The sequence below is a fragment of the Neophocaena asiaeorientalis genome, unplaced genomic scaffold (assembly GCF_003031525.2).
Source record: "Neophocaena asiaeorientalis asiaeorientalis breed wild unplaced genomic scaffold, Neophocaena_asiaeorientalis_V1.1 scaffold438, whole genome shotgun sequence".
Classification (NCBI taxonomy): Eukaryota; Metazoa; Chordata; class Mammalia; order Artiodactyla; family Phocoenidae; genus Neophocaena; species Neophocaena asiaeorientalis.
The window spans coordinates 3,951,784-3,970,267 of NW_020173491.1; the positions used below are offsets into that span (position 1 = coordinate 3,951,784).

The window sequence follows — 18,484 nt, forward strand, 5'->3', positions numbered from 1 at the left end:
TAACAAAACAAAAGAAGCAAAAACTAAAACACTCTAGTTAGGAAAAACTAAAAAGAAGAGACACAAGTAGTTAAAAAAGTCTGTAGCTAATTGCTAGGGTTTAATATTAAACATATAAATTTTCCACTTCTTAATGATTTCTGAGTTATCAAATTCCTGTGGAATCCTGGAGAAATGTGTCACTCATATCAGAAGAACCCCAACTCTTCTTTGTCTCACTGACAATATCCTCTTCCACTACTCCTAAAATATTACCTTCTCCGGGCAGGCATCCTTCTGCAGACTTGTATGGCAAAAGTGGATTTTACGCTATCAGTTTGTCCTAATTTCTTTTTATTAGCATTCTTCACACATTTAGCTATTTCTCTTCAAAAATCTGAGCTGACTGTCCACTCTTCCTCATTCTTTTAAAGTTCCACCATTTCTTGCTTACGTCACTTCCAGCCCCCGACTCCTGGGATTTAAGCTATCTTATTCTTTTCTTTTTATTGTTTTTTAACATCTTTATTGGATTATAATTGCTTTACAAGGGTGTGTTAGTTACTGCTGTATAACAAAGTGAATCAGCTATACGTATACCTATATCCCCATATCCCCTCCCTCTTGCATCTCCCTCCCACCCTCCCTATCCCACCCCTCTAGGTGGTCACAAAGCACCGAGCTGATCTCCCTGTGCTATGCGGCTGCTTCCCACTAGCTATCTATTTTACATTTGGTAGTGTATATATGTCCATGGCACTCTCTCACTTCATCCCAGCTTACCCTTCCCCCTCCCTGTATCCTCAAGTCCATTCTCTACGTCTGCGTCTTTATTCCTGACCTGTCCCTAGGTTCTTCAGAACCATTTTTTTTCTTTTTTTAGATTCCATGTATATGTGTTAGCATATGGTATTTGTTTTTCTCTTTCTGACTTCACTCTGTATGACAGACTCTAGGTCCATCCACTTCACTACAAATAATTCAATTTTGTTTCTTTTTATGGCTGAGTAATATTCCATTGTATATACGTGCCACATCTTCTTTATCCACTCATCTGTCAATGGACACTTAGGTTGCTTCCACGTCCTGGCTATTGTAAGTAGTGCTGTAATGAACATTGTGGTACATGACTCTTTTTGAATTATGGTTTTCTCAGGGTATATGCCCAGTAGTGGGATTGCTGGGTCGTATGGCAGTTCTATTTTTAGTTTTTTAAGGAACCTCCATATTGTTCTCCATAGTGGCTATATCAATTTACGTTCCCACCAACAGTGCAAGAGGGTTCTCTTTTCTCCACACCCTCTCCAGCATTTATTGTTTGTAGATTTTTTTTGATGATGGCCATTCTGACCGGTGTGAGGTGATACCTCATTGTAGCTTTGATTTGCATTTCTCTAATGATTAGTGATGTTGAGCATTCTTTCATGTGTTTGTTGGCAGTCTGCATGTCTTCTTTGCAGAAATGTCTATTTAGGTCTTCTGCCCATCTTTGGATTGGGTTTTTGGGTTATTTTTGATATTGAGCTGCATGAGCTTAAGCTATCTTATTCTTAATTTTAGTCTCCAAATACATCTTTCAGAAGGCTTTTTAAAAGTCCTTTCAGACTTCTTTAAATCTAAGTATTTTAAAATATCTACAGGCCACTCTAGAGTATTTTAATTCTGACTGAATAATAATAAATTAGTTAACTGGCATGGCCATGAAATAGGAGGATACGACTTACACAGTTTTCTCATTAACTGAGGAGTCACTTTGTTTTCTTTACTTCTATGCCCACGAACATCAGCACGTATAGGTACTTGACTGATGCATCCCAGACCTACAGTATTTCAGAGGAATCTCATGGTCACACAGAAGGCCAAGGAGTTAGTTTTCTTGGCTTTATCAGCTCTTCCTGAATTCCACCTGCAATTTATGCCTTTATGATGGATCTGGTTGCCTGAGAGTTCCTGTTGACTAACAGCCAAGGTTCACAAACAAGGAACATTGACTGTATATTTACTTGGGGCCAGGATTTGTGCTAAGCTTAATATGCATTTTCCAATTCAATCCTCTAACTTTCTGAATTAGATACTATTATACCTATTCTTGGCTAAGAGTGATTCCCTAGGCTACTGAGCTAGCTGGTGACTGCTTGATGGAGAAACTGTGCTCTAGGGAGCCATGGTGCCACTACAGTGGAAGCATGTACTGACGGAAAGAGAGAAGAATGGGGCTCTGAGTTCTGCACTGCCACCATCCATCCCCCTTTAACAAAAGCAACTCAGTTTTCGTTTGCTTTATAAATTGAGATTCCTCACAACATTTCACCAAGAAAAAATGGGTTTTCCTGAAGCAGGGACAGTGTGAAAACCACTCCTGAACCATACTGGTGGTGGGGCTAAGGTCTTGCCAAAACTTAGAGCCATCTACATGGTCTTCAGATCCAAAAAATGCTGGCGCACCTTTTCTAATCTCCCACAGGACCATACACCAAGGACCGTTAAAATATTGTCAAGTAACCTCTGAACAACATAATCAATGCATCAAATTGTGCTAGCATTTACCACGGTACACAGCTCTCCAATAATAACTTCCTATATGTAAGGATTACAGTATAAGATTAATGGTGAAAATTATCTCTTTAGAGAGTCAAGTTCCTTTAGGGCCACCAATTATTAACAACTTCCTTGGGGAAGCTGACGATCCTGAAAATCTCCAATCATTTTCTATTTAAAAAAAAAGGTAACCTTTAAAAGACACTTCCTTGGATCTTAGGATTTCTACCTAAAAAGAAAAAGATGTCAGCTCAGTTGAAAAGTGTTTATTGAGCACTTACTATGTGCCAGGCCAGATATCTTTGAAAACTAGAAAATTACCATATGATTCTTTTAAACATGACTCTAATTTAGAAGGGACTGATGAATTTACTATAACAAAGTGTAAGCAAGAATAATTCATATATACTACTCCAAAATAGCTCACCATTTTTCCTAGCAGTACTGACACGAGAAGAAAATGTATAACCATGGATATAGCTCTAAGAAATTTAATGCATTTTTGAGACTTCCCTGGTGGTACAGTGGTTAACAATCCGCCTACCAATGCAGGGGACACGGGTTCAAGCCCTGGTCTGGGAAGATCCCACATGCTGCGAAGCAACTAAGCCCATGTCCCACAACTACTGAGCCTGTACTCTAGAGCCCGCGAGCCACAACTACTGAGCCCACGTGCCACAACCACTGAAGCCCATGTGCCTAGAGTCCGTGCTCCACAACAGGAAAAGCCACCGCAATGAGAAGCCCGTGCACCCCAACGAAGAGTAGCCCCCACTCGCCGCAACTAGAGAACGCCCGCGTGGCAACGCCCCAACGCAACCAAAAATAAATAAATAAAAATTTAAAAAAGATATTACACAGATACAGACTGTATTTCCCCACACTGTACATTAAAAAAAGAAATTTAATGCATTTTTGTAAATCATTACGTTTCACTTATTAAAATTAAGGCTTGAAATATTTACCAATGATCACTGAAAGGCAAAGCAACTAGTGGGTTATAAGAGATTGCTATTAGCGCATCCAACAATAAGGACTGAATGCTGGTAGCTTCTTCAACTCCTTTCACAATTATGTTTCATGTGGAGAGTTTACTTGTATCACTTCCTAAACTGTTCATCATTTGGAAACAACTCATTCTCTCTTCTTATCTCACTCTGTCTTCTAATTGATAATATTAGATAAGAGTTTCTCAACCTCTGCGGTATTGACATTTTGGTCTGGGTAATTCTTTGTTGGGAGAACGCATCATATTCTTTGTTTACAATGCACCTTGAGCATTGTAAATGCTTAACAGCATCTCTGGTCTCTACCCACTAGGTGCCAGTAGCCTCCCCTGCCCCACAGGTTGTGGCAGCCATATGTCTCCAGACATTGGCAAATGTCCCCTGATGGGCAAAATCCCCCCCTTTCCTGTTTGAGAATGACTTTATTAGACAAATATAATGGAACTCATCTTCTTGAGGGGGAGGAGGAGGGAGTGTCCAAAGATTAGGTTCTGTCTGTGAAAACAGAACACATGTGCATAAACAAGATTCAAACTGTGATACTGTGAAAAAAATAAGCTAGACCAAAAAAAATTATTCTGGGGAGGGTAGCTACATTTGATTAAGTCAGCAAGAAAGGCCTCTCCAAGATGACTTTTGAGCTGATACCTGAAGAATGAGGAGAAGCTAATCAGGAAACGAGGAGAAAGTATGTTCCCGGCAGAGGGAAGAGCATATGCAAAGTCTGAGGTGGGAGAGGGCTTGGCACTCTTGATAAATGGAAAGGAGACCCGCAGAGGTGGGAGCCGGGTAGGCAAGGTAAACAGCGAAATGCAATGGGATCGGAGAGATGGGAATGGGCCAGATCATGCAAGGTGGGGAAATCAGGGGATGCTTCCTTGCAGAGGTGACCCACTGGGCTGAGGTGTAAAGGAAGAGAAGAAGCTAACTGAGCTAGAAAAGAGGGAAGAGCATCGTATGCAGAGAAGAAGAACTTGTACAAAGTCACGTAGCATAAGGAAGCGCATCACGGATAAGTAAGGGAGAGGTCAGCGTTACTGGCCAGGGAAAGCGAGGCTCACTGTGAAGCTGGAGAGGCAAGTAATGGCCAAAAGTAACAGGCCTTGTAATCCAGCCTAGATTTTATTCACGATGTAGAAGGATGCCACTCAAAGTTTAAAGGCTTGGTACCTATCCAGCGATGTTACTCATTCCAATAAGTATTGACTGATCAGGGGACTTCCCTGGTGGTCCAGTGGTTACGACTCTGCCTTCCAGTACAGGGGGTGCGGGTTCCATCCCTGGTCGGGGAGCTAAGATCCCAGATGCTTTGCAGCCAAAACACCAAAACATAAAACAGAAGCAATATTGTAACAAATTCAATTAAAACTTTAAAAATGGTCCACATCAAAAAAAAAAAAAATCTTAAAAAATACTATCAACGGACAAAGGATTAATCTCCAAATTATATAAACAGCTCATTCAGCTCAATATTAAAAAAACAAACAACCCAATCCAAAAATGGGCAGAAGACCTAAACAGACATTTTGCCAAAGAAGACATGCAGGTGGCCAAGAAGCACATGAAAAGCTGCTCAATATCACTAATTATTAGAGAAATGTAAATGAAAACTACCATGAGGTATCACCTCACAGCAGTTAGAACGGGCATCATCAGAAAATCTACAAACAACAAATGCTGGAGAGGGTGTGGAGAAAAGGGAACCCTCTTGCACTGTTGGTGGGAATGTAAATTGATACAGCCACTATGCAGAACAGTATGGAGGTTCCTAAAAAAACTAAAAATAGAATTACCATATGACCCAGCAATCCCACTACTGGGCATATACCCAGGGGAAACCATAATTCAAAAAGACACATGCACCCCAATGTTCACTGCAGCACTATTTACAATAGCCAGGTCATGGAAGCAACCTAAATGCCCATCGACAGATGAATGGATAAAGAAGATGTGGTACATATATACAATGGAATATTTCTCAGCCATAAAAAGGAACGAAATTGGGTCATTTGTAGAGATGCGGATGGACCTAGAGACTGTCATACAGAGTGAAGTATGTCAGAAAGAGAAAAACGGATATCGTATATTAACGCATATATGTGGAACCTAGAAAAATGGTACAGATGAACTGGTTTGCAGGGCAGAAATAGAGACACAGATGTAGAGAACAAACGTACGGACACCAAGGGGGGAAAGTGGCAGGGGCTGGGGGTTGTGGTGTGATGAATTGGGCGATTGGGATTGACATGTATACACTAATATGTATAAAATAGATAACTAATAAGAACCTGCTGTATAAATAAATAAAATAAAATTCAAAAAAGAAAGTATTAACTGATCATACTTCATGGGCATCCATCAATTGTGGACAACTTGGGTTTAATTATAAATAGTATAAATATATAGCCTAACACCTCAACTTATGTTTTGAAGAGTACTCAAGGATTAGTTTTTGCGGTCAGAAAGGTCATTCAGAATGGGCAGGCCGTGGACTTCTAACAGGAAGCACATTGCCTTCTATCTATAAGTACAATTCAACGAAGCCTTTGCGCAACAATGCCTTGATGGTTTGTCCATGTCTTGGTAGGGGGAGTGCTCAGCTGAGGCTTGCTTCTCTCTCTACCTGATGAAAGAGCCTCTTTGTCCTTTGTTTTTTTAAAACAGGAAACCAAGGAACAGTGAATTTGGGGTAGAGGTCCCCCGTTTTCTTAAATTGCCTGAAATCCTGTCTATTATTGAACGTTAATCATTTGAGTGAATGGTTAAATCTGAATAATTTTATATTAAAAAGGAAACTTTACATCACTAGCATAAATTAAAAACTGGAATCACCATAATCAATGGAATGCCAGATAAATACTAAGTAAAGGAAATACTGAATAATTCTATTACAGTCCATCTAAATATGCAGACCTGCCTAAGGTTCTGAGCCAGAGTTCTGCTCTCTTTTTTAAAAAGGATGAAAGAGAGATGTGAAAGACTCATTAGCCCCAAACTGAGACTTCCTTCTTGATTTAAGATTGAAAGAGAACGGAAAGGTGAAAAAACGTCCCTACTGTGTAAATCACCGTGTTATATTACCATGTCCATACTTCATATAAAATATGTGGGGTTTGGGGGGATGGGAATGGTTTGCTCTTATTTCTTTAGCCAAGAAAACTCTCCCTCCTCTACATATTCAAATCTTTTTCACTCCTACTTTCCAGGCCTGTCCCTCCATGAAGTCCTCTCAGAATGAATTTCCCTTTCCTTCCCATGCCTGGAATTTATCTTTGTGATGCATACTTGGTGATACATAATCACACATCCTCCTGTTTTGCGTTTTTGTTTCTTTTACAAATGTAAGATATAAGCTTTAGAATAGATTTTACAATTTTAAGTACCACACCTTATTCTATTTTATCTATTGATACTTTAACTCAGTTCAGTGATGCTTACTTCCATCTGAGTTGATTTTATCACAAAGGATTTTTAAAAATCTAACATGCAAATGTATTTAATGCACCTTCCATCTACATTTACAAGTAAATATTCTCTGTAACAATGTAATATCAGATTTTTATAATAAAGGGTAACATCTAATTAAGAAGCAAATAACCCAAATATATTAGAAAGTGCGACTAAATACATTTTCACTATGTGGTTTTTTAATCAATATTTCTTGAGAAATGGAGTAATTAATTATCAGTAATAAAAACTGCTTTGTATTAATAAATATCAGAGAACTACAAATAGGAAATCCAGTAATTTTATGCTCAATTATTTAGTTATGTCCTATAGCGAGGTTAAAATTTTATTTCCAAATAAACAATCAATCAACATTTACGCATAGCGAGTGCATTCCTAACCCAAATAGAAACTGAAACAAACACAGTCGTGCCAAATACATCAATGATAATTACAGGCCTACATACCCTAAAGGTTATATTTATCAAAATATCTGCACCGAAATAGATACTTTTTACTTAATAACTACTCTCAGGGTTATAATCAAACATACCTACACATGAAAGTTTTGTGAAAACCAGTCTTCCCCAAAGTTAATAGTTTCTTAGCAAAATAAAAATTTCAAGAGTTTATCATAAAACAATGGTATTTTCTTTTGTACCCTCTAACTCCTTTGTTTTACCAAGGAGTCAGCTCTGTGTTGATTTTATTCAATCCTAAATTAAAATTTTAAAGAGGAATTCCATTTTTACAGCTGTTGATACTTTAAACCTCCTCCCACCTCCATTTTTATTTAGTATTAAGGTACATTCTTAATAACAAATAAATATTCTTTCATTATCCTTTCATTCATTCATATATTCCACAAATATAATATTTATTGAGAGCCTCGTGTATTCCAGCCCAGACACTGTTCCAGGCCTGAGGATGACAGTAGCAAACAAGACAGATGAGGGGACAGGACAGGCCGTAAACAAGCAAAGGAGACCGTTTCTAAGGGTGACAAGTGAGGCCACAGTACAGGAGTAACTCTCATCCCTCTAAAAACTGTTTGACCCATCAAGCCAGTTTTATTTGGGAATCTGAGTGACGTAGAATGGTGTGTCTTCTGTCCCTAAGCCACAGGGAAATACTGCCAGCGCTATAGAAGGTTACAACTGTAGCGTATATATGTTAAAAACAAGATACAGGGAAATAAACCATAGCCTAACTTTTTAATAACATGTTTCCTTGAATGGGATAAATCAACCAAGTAATCACATGTTGCCCTTCACAAGAGCTAATTGGGTTTTGTAGAAGTTTGGAACATGCCCCTCCTTTAATACATGATCCTAAAGTTAACTCAACCTTAAAGACAACACTCATACGTTCGGGGTCAGTAGGCCTTTCCAGGCAGAGAATAAAGAATATTTCTTTTAAGCCGTGTATGGTACAAGGTTATTTGCTCTACCAAAAAAGGCAGCTCGTAAAATGTCTGTGGCTTGGGTATTTTGGGTAGACGATTGTCCAGGTGTAGCAACAGTTAATTAAAGTGGCCCTTGGACAGCATGCCTCTTTGAAGCAGTCATCAGACTCCGAAGTTTTGTATTACATGGAAGAGACACTGCTGACCGAGAACTCAGTTTGATAAATGATCGGTCTCTAATGATTAAGAACAATACATAGCACCTAGTAAGTGCTCAGCAAACGTCTGCTAGAGTTAATATGGTTTTAATTATAAACTTTGGGCTTGGCACAGATAGGTCCCATTCCACTCAAAGTGAGTTATTTTGCTTATGTAAGATGTGCCTTTTCTATTGTTAATTTACAATAAGAATACGTTTGGACCATGACCTGACCAAAAATAAACATTACTGAGTTAATCATTCAATTTGTATGAGAACTTGTTGGTCCCCCCAATGGCTAAATGGTAATCGTCCTGTGGAATTTAGCTCTGCCGCCTCTATTGACAATGGCAATGAACCTGTCCATAACAATAATAAGGGCTTGTTCTAATAGAACGTTCCATGCATTAAACACATTAATGACCCATGAAATAACTGTTTTATCTGTAACACATTAAGCTACATTGCTAAAACGATGTATTAATTGAAAAGTCTGCGATTTCTCTTAACGTAAGACTTTGGATAGTACAAAAATGGCATGGAAGTTATTTTGTGAAAATAAAAATAATTCAGAATTAGACCCCTACTAAATGACTGTACGAGAAAATCAAAACTTCTAAAATAAGCCTGGTAATTTTAGGAGTATTATTTTGATACATTCTTATTTTTCTGATCAAAAATGATGTCTGTCTGGATTATGACATAAGAGCTTTGTGAATATTTTAAAAGCTGGTACTTTTCTTCTCTGTGTGCATACCTTCTGTAAGACTTTTTTCTCTCTCATTCTCTTTCCTTAACGGGTACAGAGACTGCCATACCCAAATTTAGCTCCCTTACTTCCATCTTTGTCAATTTTCTAGTACTATGTTTGATATTATCAGAGCACCAGTAGTGTTCTCTATAAATATGTGCTATCGCAATTAAGTCCAAAGCAACATCAAACAGAAAACGTCGCTCTTCCAAACATGAAACATAATGCACGAAGAAAAAATATGTGAATTATCAGTGTGTTTTATAAATTCTCTTTTGGGGGGCATACAAAATATCAGACTAGAGACAATTATGTTACTGTCTGTTTCTTGGATATCAAAGAGAATTTTGAAATTCATCAAAGCTAACCTTCTGTTATGTACAACAGGCTAAGCTGAAAAGAATGTTAACAAGTTCAATTTTCATTCAATCAGCACTACTGCTCTCTGAAATGTTTCATTGCAGGAAAGAAATAAAAATAATCTATATGGTAATTATGAGGATGAATCCCCCAGTAACTTTCAGCTACATGAAAGGTCAGTTCTATTCAAGATATTTTATCAGTCCCCTGCACATACTCCTGTCCTGTCATTTTAAATCTGAACAGCATTTTATTTTCCCATTTACTGCTACCTGCAGAATTAAGTACTTAAGCCAAATAAGAAAAAAAAAAAAAGAAATGTTGAATGCTGGCAAAGGCTATAATAGCATAGAGATAAATCGTTCAGCTGCTCTCTCAAGCCTCTAGGGCTGCAGATTTTTCTTCTCCTGGTGCACTGTGGGTATTCAAAACTTGTTCAACATGATTTCATTTCATTTCAGGCACTGCCTGAGAAAACTAAATTACAGAATCAATCATACAGAAGGTCAGAGTGAGACTTCATTACAAGTATTGCATGCTTGCATGAATATCTTTCATTTATGACTGACCCAATATGTCACAATAGCTGTCTAGTAAAAATAATCCACTTTCTGAAATTGATGTACTACTGATGTCAATGCTACTCAGCAGGCTGGGCAGATTATAGAGAGGTGTTAAAAAAAAAAAAAAAGAAAGAAACCTTTTGGAGCACACGTTGTAGATTTTTAGGATTGCAATCTTTTGTAGATTAAAATAATTTCCAGTTGATCATCTAAACTGACAATAATGCTTAGAGGTAACCAAACTATGACTGTTGATTTCAACTTGCCAGCGACACCCTGTGTGAAAATACACATATCCACAACAAGCAAATCAAGGTTGTTCTTTGAAGTCACAAATGCATCGACTTTCAATTTTTTCAACAATTCTCTTTTGAATACCAGGGCATTATTTGCATATTTTGAAATGGGAATGCTAATCATTAAGACTCTTTTTAATCCCCCCTTTTCTTTTCTGTTCCTGCTTTCTGTTTTTTAAATATAATGGCAGAAACTTAAGGAAGATAAACATGTTGTGCTGGTTGCCAACAAAAATGCAGCTAATCAGTAATGTGACAAACTGTCACTCTTTCTGAAGGAAAACCAGTGAAGCTCTGAAGAAAAGCTGGTTCAATACCCCATAAACAAGCTGGCTTTTCTTCTTATATGAAAGTCTTAATTCACCATAGCAATCCTTAACAGACAGCCATATTCATTTGGATAATAAAACTTCTTACTTGCATAAGGTATGATAACCGGTGCACACTGGGAAGCCGAGTGCGTGATGTATAAAGTATTATTTATTATTTTTCTGGTGACCTTCCTAAGGGAAATCTCCGAGGAGCTGCTGTGGAGCATTACGATGTCGCCAGCCACCTCGGTACCCGGAGGGAAATATAGAAGAACCTTGACATAACCTATTTTTAACCATGCCTCTGGCGATTCTGAATTCAAGTTTATAGGTGAACATGTCAGGTAGTACATAGAACAAAGCCAACGACACATTGTATTCATCATAATTCTGTCCTGGTACATTTTATTTTTTCCAACATTTGTGATTTAAAATCCCATGACATTTCTTCAAGGTGAAATTCTACTAGAATTTTCAACAAGATTAGTTTGTTTCCAGCCAAAATAAATATCATTTGGGTTCAGCAAAACTTCAGAAAGGCTCCAATAAATGTGATGAGGTCCATGTAAATACCATGACATCTTGCACTTGGCTAAAGTACTCATACTTTTAAAAATCAATGAAATAAGTCAACGGCTTGAGTGATTAGCAATACATTACGAAAGAAGCATTAAAAATTGAGTCCTCTCTTCCAATGCCAGTCCGTGAAAGCATTGTTCTTTAAGTGTATGTGAATATCATAATTATTTTATGATTCCATCTTTAGTTCTTTCCCATATAGTAAATTCAATTGACCATGAAATGAAATTTCATAGTCAAAATGCCTCCTTTACACTTTTTTTTATAGCAGCAATAACAGTTTTATAGCTTTAAGGCAAGGTAATTCATCAGATGTTTAATTTAAAGGCAGATTCTTATATTATTAATAAATATTTACCAATTTAATAAAGCACACATTTTAGCATGCATTATATGGTCTTTTAACTATTTCCCTAACTTAAATGAGCCTCGCTGAGCATCTATGAATAATGGTGAACCCTAGGCAAACTCTCTTGGTGACTAAACACCCTTTTTATTTTTATTATTTTCCAGGCACAACGTTGCAAGCCTCATTATAGAGGAACAGAGGACAGAACCCTCCCTTCCAGTGTCAAAGGGACAAAAATGTAAGAAAGTTCACAGGAAACAATTATTTGTGATGGCGAAGAACGTTTATGAATACTTAATGACCATTTCCCGACTGTTCCCTGCATTCTTTTCTGACAAAAAAGTAAAAATAAAAACCCTGATGTTCAGCTCAGACACAAAAGATCACAGGCAAAGAAAATTATGTTGCCGCAATCCTATTTGGGAAAGTAATCTTATATTTCAGAGAGCACACGGAATCTTTGCACTGCTAATCCACTACATATTTGGCAATCATCTGTTGTTATCTGGGGAATTAACAATGAAACCAATAAACATCGCTGGCATGGTCACAATGTGCACAGAAATATGTAAACAAGCAACAGGAATTGTTTTTTGTTATACCAACACATCTGTTTCATTTTATCAGGGTTAAAAAAAAAGCCCTATAAACTATTAATCTTGTTTGAAAATGTCTGCCTAGTACCTCACCTAGATAGACACAGATGCATTATATACTATGGTAGAGAAAAAAAAAAAAACAATCCCAGCAGATGAGCTTAAAATACTTCAGCAGATTTACTCTGGTGATTGCTAACTATAATTGCACACTAAGAAAAACAGAACCAAAATTATTGCATTAGTAACCTTGGCTCTCTGGAGGGCCTTACTTAGGTATACTTCACACAATAACCCGCTCTATATTTTTCTCTGCTGGTTATAAGCAATTATTCTTTCTCCCTTTCTCTGTACCACAGTTTGATATTTCATCTCAGATAGGAGCAAATCATGTATCATAAACGTGATGCTTTAATCCAACAAATGCAAAAGACCCGGGCACTTGATAAGGGCTTCCATTTCTAAAAACTCTCCTGGGCAAACTTTCAACTCAAGTACACCTCTTTGTCAAACCAAAGGCAAGGGGAGACGCCTTTGCTTTCAAACCAATGAATCAGACTTCTCAGAAACTCATTTCAAACCAGAAGGAACTTGTTGGGTCCTCCTCTTTCAAGTCAACCAACCCAGCGCGCTCTTGTCCCACACCAGGGATTAATCCACTACCTGCATTTAAACGGCATTGGGAGGAACAATCCACACGTCCTCCGGTGGATAGGCACGAGCATGTTTTAGCACATGGGCTCTCAGATCTTTACCCTGAGAAGGACAAACAATAACTAAAACACTTTCAAGCAGTAAATTTGCTGCCTACCATATGCAACCCACTGCTATGAAGCACGCCATCTTGTTCCACGAGATTTCTTGAGATTGTAATGGAAGGAAGATCCAGGCTTTGAGGGGGAAACTGGGGCGTGAATTCACTTCCCTGGGAAGGCAACGGATCGCTGAGGCCTTGAAAAGGTAGAAGTACATCAGGCATGCCCAGAGCGGGGTCCGACTCTGGAGGTGGCGTGATCGGGGGTATTTCAAACTCCTCATCTCCGAGGCTTGGTGTATGGAACGTCTGCTAAAGGAAACAAAATACAGATATCTTCATATTCTCTTCCTATATCTTATTTCTCCTTGGAGGGAAAACGAAAGACTTCGCATGAAAGTACTACAGAGCTAGGCCAAATATTGATTTCTCAAATGAAAATACCTTAAACACAGATTTCCATACATAAAGTTTTGCTGATCATTCTGATTAAAGATTTGAGTCTCATTATCATATGATTTTAATGGAGTATCAGTATTAACAGTTTTTTAATGCGTACTTAATTAGCAACATCTGTCTTTGTTGTTAGTTGGAGCACCAGCGACATTAGATTTGGCTATATAACAAATTACCACTTTATTGATATGTTAGTGAAACGACTCAAACGCTTACATTATCCACATGCTTCATCAAATGCTGACGATTTTGTGGAGCACACACACGACATTAATCCAGAAGTGAACATTACACATATTTACTTTCTGCCACAATATATAAAACAAGTGATATTGAATGTATGGTTTGCTTTTTAAATTTCCTTATTGGTATATCCTCAAGTGCAATGAATGCTTCCATGGAAATTGTTACTGTTTGTAATAAAGCATTTCATATAAGGATTATCAGAGTACATATATCCGCGGCTTTTATTTAAATTGTAAGGAGAGTTATTTTCTTTTACAGGAAGATTTTGATATGTATTTATCAGAACACTTTTCTTCCAGTCTTCAGCTTTTTTTTTTTTTTTTTTTTTTTGCGGTACGCAGGCCTCTCACTGTTGTGGCCTCTCCCTGTTGTGGCCTCTCCCGTTGCAGAGCACAGGCTCCGGACGCGCAGGCTCAGCGGCCATGGCTCACGGGCCCAGCCGCTCCACGTCATGTGGGATTTTCCCGGACCGGGGCACGAACCCATGTCCCCTGCATCGGCAGGTGGACTCCCAACCACTGCGCCACCAGGGAAGCCCCAGTCTTCAGCTTTTAAAGACCACTGAACGAGCATAGAGATATACTGATAGAAATGTTCTAATTCCATGGATGTTGCTCAATTACCTAGACAAGTGTTACTTCTCAAGACCTAGGTAAATAATGCATTGTTTTCTTCATGGCTACTTAGATTCTCAAAGATAGTGTTTTCACATAGGGCCTTGAGATGCAAATCAGGGCTGCCTTGCTGAACCCCATGAATTGTCTTTCTTAAAATAGAACTTGGATTTTGTGGGGAGAAGGGTCAAGGTCTAGAATATTTTTTTGGTAGGGTGAAGGGGTTCAGGGACAGCTCAGATACTTTTTATTCCTAGCTCAGAGGGTCAACATTATAGTTCATTTATTACTAATAGCATTTTTTGAAGAATGAATTGGTGCCACATAATTTGAATCTGTTGTAAGTGGTTAAAAGGACTAATTAAGGGCTGAAAATCATCCTTCTTCAAGCTATCAATGATGATGTAACTTAAGAACCATTTGAGAGAAAATAGAAACAAACACAAGGGGAAAACAAACAAACAAACAAAAAAAACATTTCTTGGGCTTCCCTGGTGGCGCAGTGGTTGAGAGTCCGCCTGCCGATGCAGGGGACGTGGGTTCGTGCCCTGCTCCGGGAGGATCCCACATGCCGCGGAGCGGCTGGGCCCGTGAGCCATGGCCGCTGAGCCTGCGCGTCCGGAGCCTGTGCTCCGCAACGGGAGAGGCCACAACAGTGAGAGGCCCACAAAAAACAAAAACAAAAACAAAAACACATTTCTTGCCTATAGAACCTGTCAACTACTATTTGTATCTCACCAGAAATAAAGAGGTCACAAGCTATGGGAGTCTATGGCAGGACAATTGAACATCTTGAGGTCCTTAGCAGATTCAATAGATGCAAAACATTAGAGCATAATAACACATTTGAAAGCTAGAATGAAATATTAGATTTTCTGACATATTTATTCCAATAATGACCCCCCCAAGGATGTCAATTTCTGACTGTGGTACCCCGAGTTCTCAAACACAAAGGGATGAATTGGCCACAAGCGTGGTTGGCTAATGAATGTAACCCTATGGCTGCATTTGCCGTTATTTTGGCACTAATGTGGCCTAGTAACAGATGCAACTGTAATTTGTGACTCATTTGCTACCCCATTACTGCTTAATGAAATCTAACATATCACATTAACAATACGGATAAACACTCATTCTTGATATGTGGCATTTGGCTGTTTTCATTACCACTGTAATTAACACTTGAAATATTATTTCAATAAATATTTAAAGTACTTTAAAAATGGTCAGGGTAATCATGACACAGACAGAAAACATAAAGCAAATGTGTGAATTTCAAACTCAGAGCATCCTGGTCCCCGTAGTGTTATCTACAGGGCGATACCTGTGGGAAGGGGATCGGTTTCAGGCACAATTTCGACTTTACAGCATCAAACCTAAAGTCTTCCTGAATTAGTCTGTACTCGTTAAAATGTTAAAAAAACAAATAAATTTACTTTTAATGCAGTGATTGGGAAATTAGGCACATACTATAACATAGTGCATTAACATTTACTTGGGCTTTATTTTTTGTTCAAGAAAAGATGTACAGTGAAATAATTATATAAGATTACTTCTTAAATTCTAACATGTCTTAAGTGAGGCAGTTAAAGTTAAGGAGGTTGTCATTTTTATTTCTGTTAAGGAATAAAGAGAGATCTTACATATTATGTGTTCCTCCAGTATATTTTTTAAAAGACAAATTAATTTTGAGCTAGAATTTAATATATTACTATTTCACAACCTAATAAAATAATACCACAATATTATATTATATAACTAAGAAAATGCTAAAATCTTAAATGACTTTTAAAGAGGGGTAATCCATTAAATATAAAGTTAAACGTTCCTTAGAGAAAAGAGTAATCACAACACTGGTTATCTGAGATAATAAAAATAACCAAGTATGGCAGCAACCAAAGAAAAAGACATTGACTTTTGCAACTATGCCATATGACCAATATCAGGTTAATCAGTTAGAGTTTATATGATTACTTTTTGCAGATATTGACTTCCCAGTGTTTACCTTGTACATGTTAAAGTAGTATGTACATGATTAAATACCATCTGTACTGAAATGTTCAAAACATTTGTTCCTTTTGATAAAAATGCAAATCTGGAGAACTGTTGTATCAACATATAACAGCCAATGTCTGACACGGTGAATTATCACAGCTGGAATTAAATTGTCTCTGAACAGCTGCTGGCAGTAGAGCTTTCATCAATGTTTGATTCAAATGTAGGGAAAAAAATCCTACAGAATGAAACATCATGTTGTCCTTACAGATGGGGTTTGTGCTCATTATCACAAACAACACAGCAGCCAGTGCCAAACAATATTCCCTTATCTAGGCAGTATCCTTGGTTAGAGAGATGATGGTCACTGCAAAAATGATTAATCTACGGATACCCTTAGTTCTCGATTCCCCAACTTTTTCTACTAATTTCTCCAAGTTAATTTCTTCCATACCACTTGCTTCCCTGTAACTGAGATCATTTACGAAGCCATTATGATTTTCATTCTCTGGGGTCAAGCTGGTCCAGTTTCCTGTATTTGAATGTATTTGGAAAATGAAGACTTTTTATTACAGGAATCACAAGAGGAAATGTTCCATCTGGACCAATTTCACTTCTGCTTGTTCTTGTTTTAAAATCTTAAATCTCACACAGTCTACCATTTTTAAGAAACCATTTCTTTTTTTTAAAATTTGTATTGGAGTATAGCTGATTCACAATGTTGCGTTACTTTCTGCTCTACAGCAAAGTGAGGCAGTTATACATATACATATGTCCGCTCTTTCTTGATCTAATCAAGATGGAGGTTGTTCTGGAGGGCAGGCCAATGAGACCAAGACAGCAGCCTTAAGTCACTAAGTAGGGAAGGGCAGTGAAAACAGCAACAAAAATATGTTTGTTCCATGGGCACTGGTAAACTGCAGACAAACTCAGAGCCACCATGGTGTTGCATTTCAAATCCATCGCCTGATTTTCCTAGCTATAGCCGAGTCTTGGAGCATGCCCATTCATTCATTCATTCAATACATATTTATTGAGCAACTACTATGTGCCAGGCACCGTACTCGGGTGTGGGAATCTAACAAAAACACTCATTTTATACCACTCTCACTGAAGACCCCAGAAATTGTAATACTGTTCTGCCACACTGTTCCCAAACCATGTCAACTTAATGAAATTATCCCCAGAGCTGTGTGAAGTTTAAATATTTTCTATTAGGAGTCCCTTCCATCCTAGTTTCCAAATATAGTTTGGATAGATATTCTATCCTTTCTTATATACTTACTTTTGCTTGCATCTATACTCTTTTCATCAAGAGATGTGTATGTGAATTACTAACGTTCCTAACAGCCTATGGACGAGTGATAAAGACTTGTCAGGTTATTTTCTCTTCCAATAGGTTTTTCTCGTTTTTCCTCCAAAGTCGTTACCTCGTGCCACATAATAACAAGATAAATTCAATACTCGGCTTTTCCCTTCAAGCCTGTTAAATGATCTAAATAACACACAAAACATGAACAGATACATTAAGGCAGACACCTACCTCGCTGGCTGCAAAGAAAGCGTTGTTTGCTTCAGCCATATTCATGTAGTTATTGTTATTTCCAAACTGAAAGAAAACAGATCATTTTATGTTAATATGCAGCATCATAAAGAATTCTGGGGGTTTACTTAGTGCTTAGATGGGATTTGGAAAGAATGTTGGTGTTGTGAGATAAAAGGGTGGTTTCACTCGGACCAAATGTGAACTGTGACAGATTTCAGAGCACTATGCTATATGCTGTCGGCTGGTTCCCTCAGAAAATAAAGCACCGAGTTAAGCTAACGCGATAATTCTAGAAAATAGTGTTGTTTCTCATCGAGACTAATAGCAAAGGGAGACAATTGTAAACATTTGGCCAACTGGTCACTAGTGGGTGTTGTTTATCGAACTGGCATTTGTCAGGTTAGCAGGAAAAGAGTTTCCAAGAAAATCACCCTGACACATTTTTAAAGCATGTTGGGATTTCATAGCTTACTTTTCAAGAACAGATGTCACA

At 37.9% G+C, this 18,484-nt stretch overlaps 1 protein-coding gene across 1 annotated transcript in view; it reads right to left on the reverse strand.

The window, feature by feature from the left end:
* TOX3 (TOX high mobility group box family member 3) overlaps window positions 1–18,050 on the reverse strand; it is a 32,438-nt gene extending 14,388 nt beyond the window's left edge. The window contains exons 1-2 of the mRNA XM_024747329.1: window positions 17,989–18,050; window positions 13,192–13,446 (exon numbers count right to left, since the gene is read on the reverse strand). Coding sequence (XP_024603097.1) covers window positions 13,192–13,446; window positions 17,989–18,033 — 300 coding nt within the window. The 5' untranslated portion in view covers window positions 18,034–18,050. The remainder of the gene's footprint in view (window positions 1–13,191; window positions 13,447–17,988) is intronic.
* Between the last annotated feature and the right edge of the window lie 434 nt (window positions 18,051–18,484).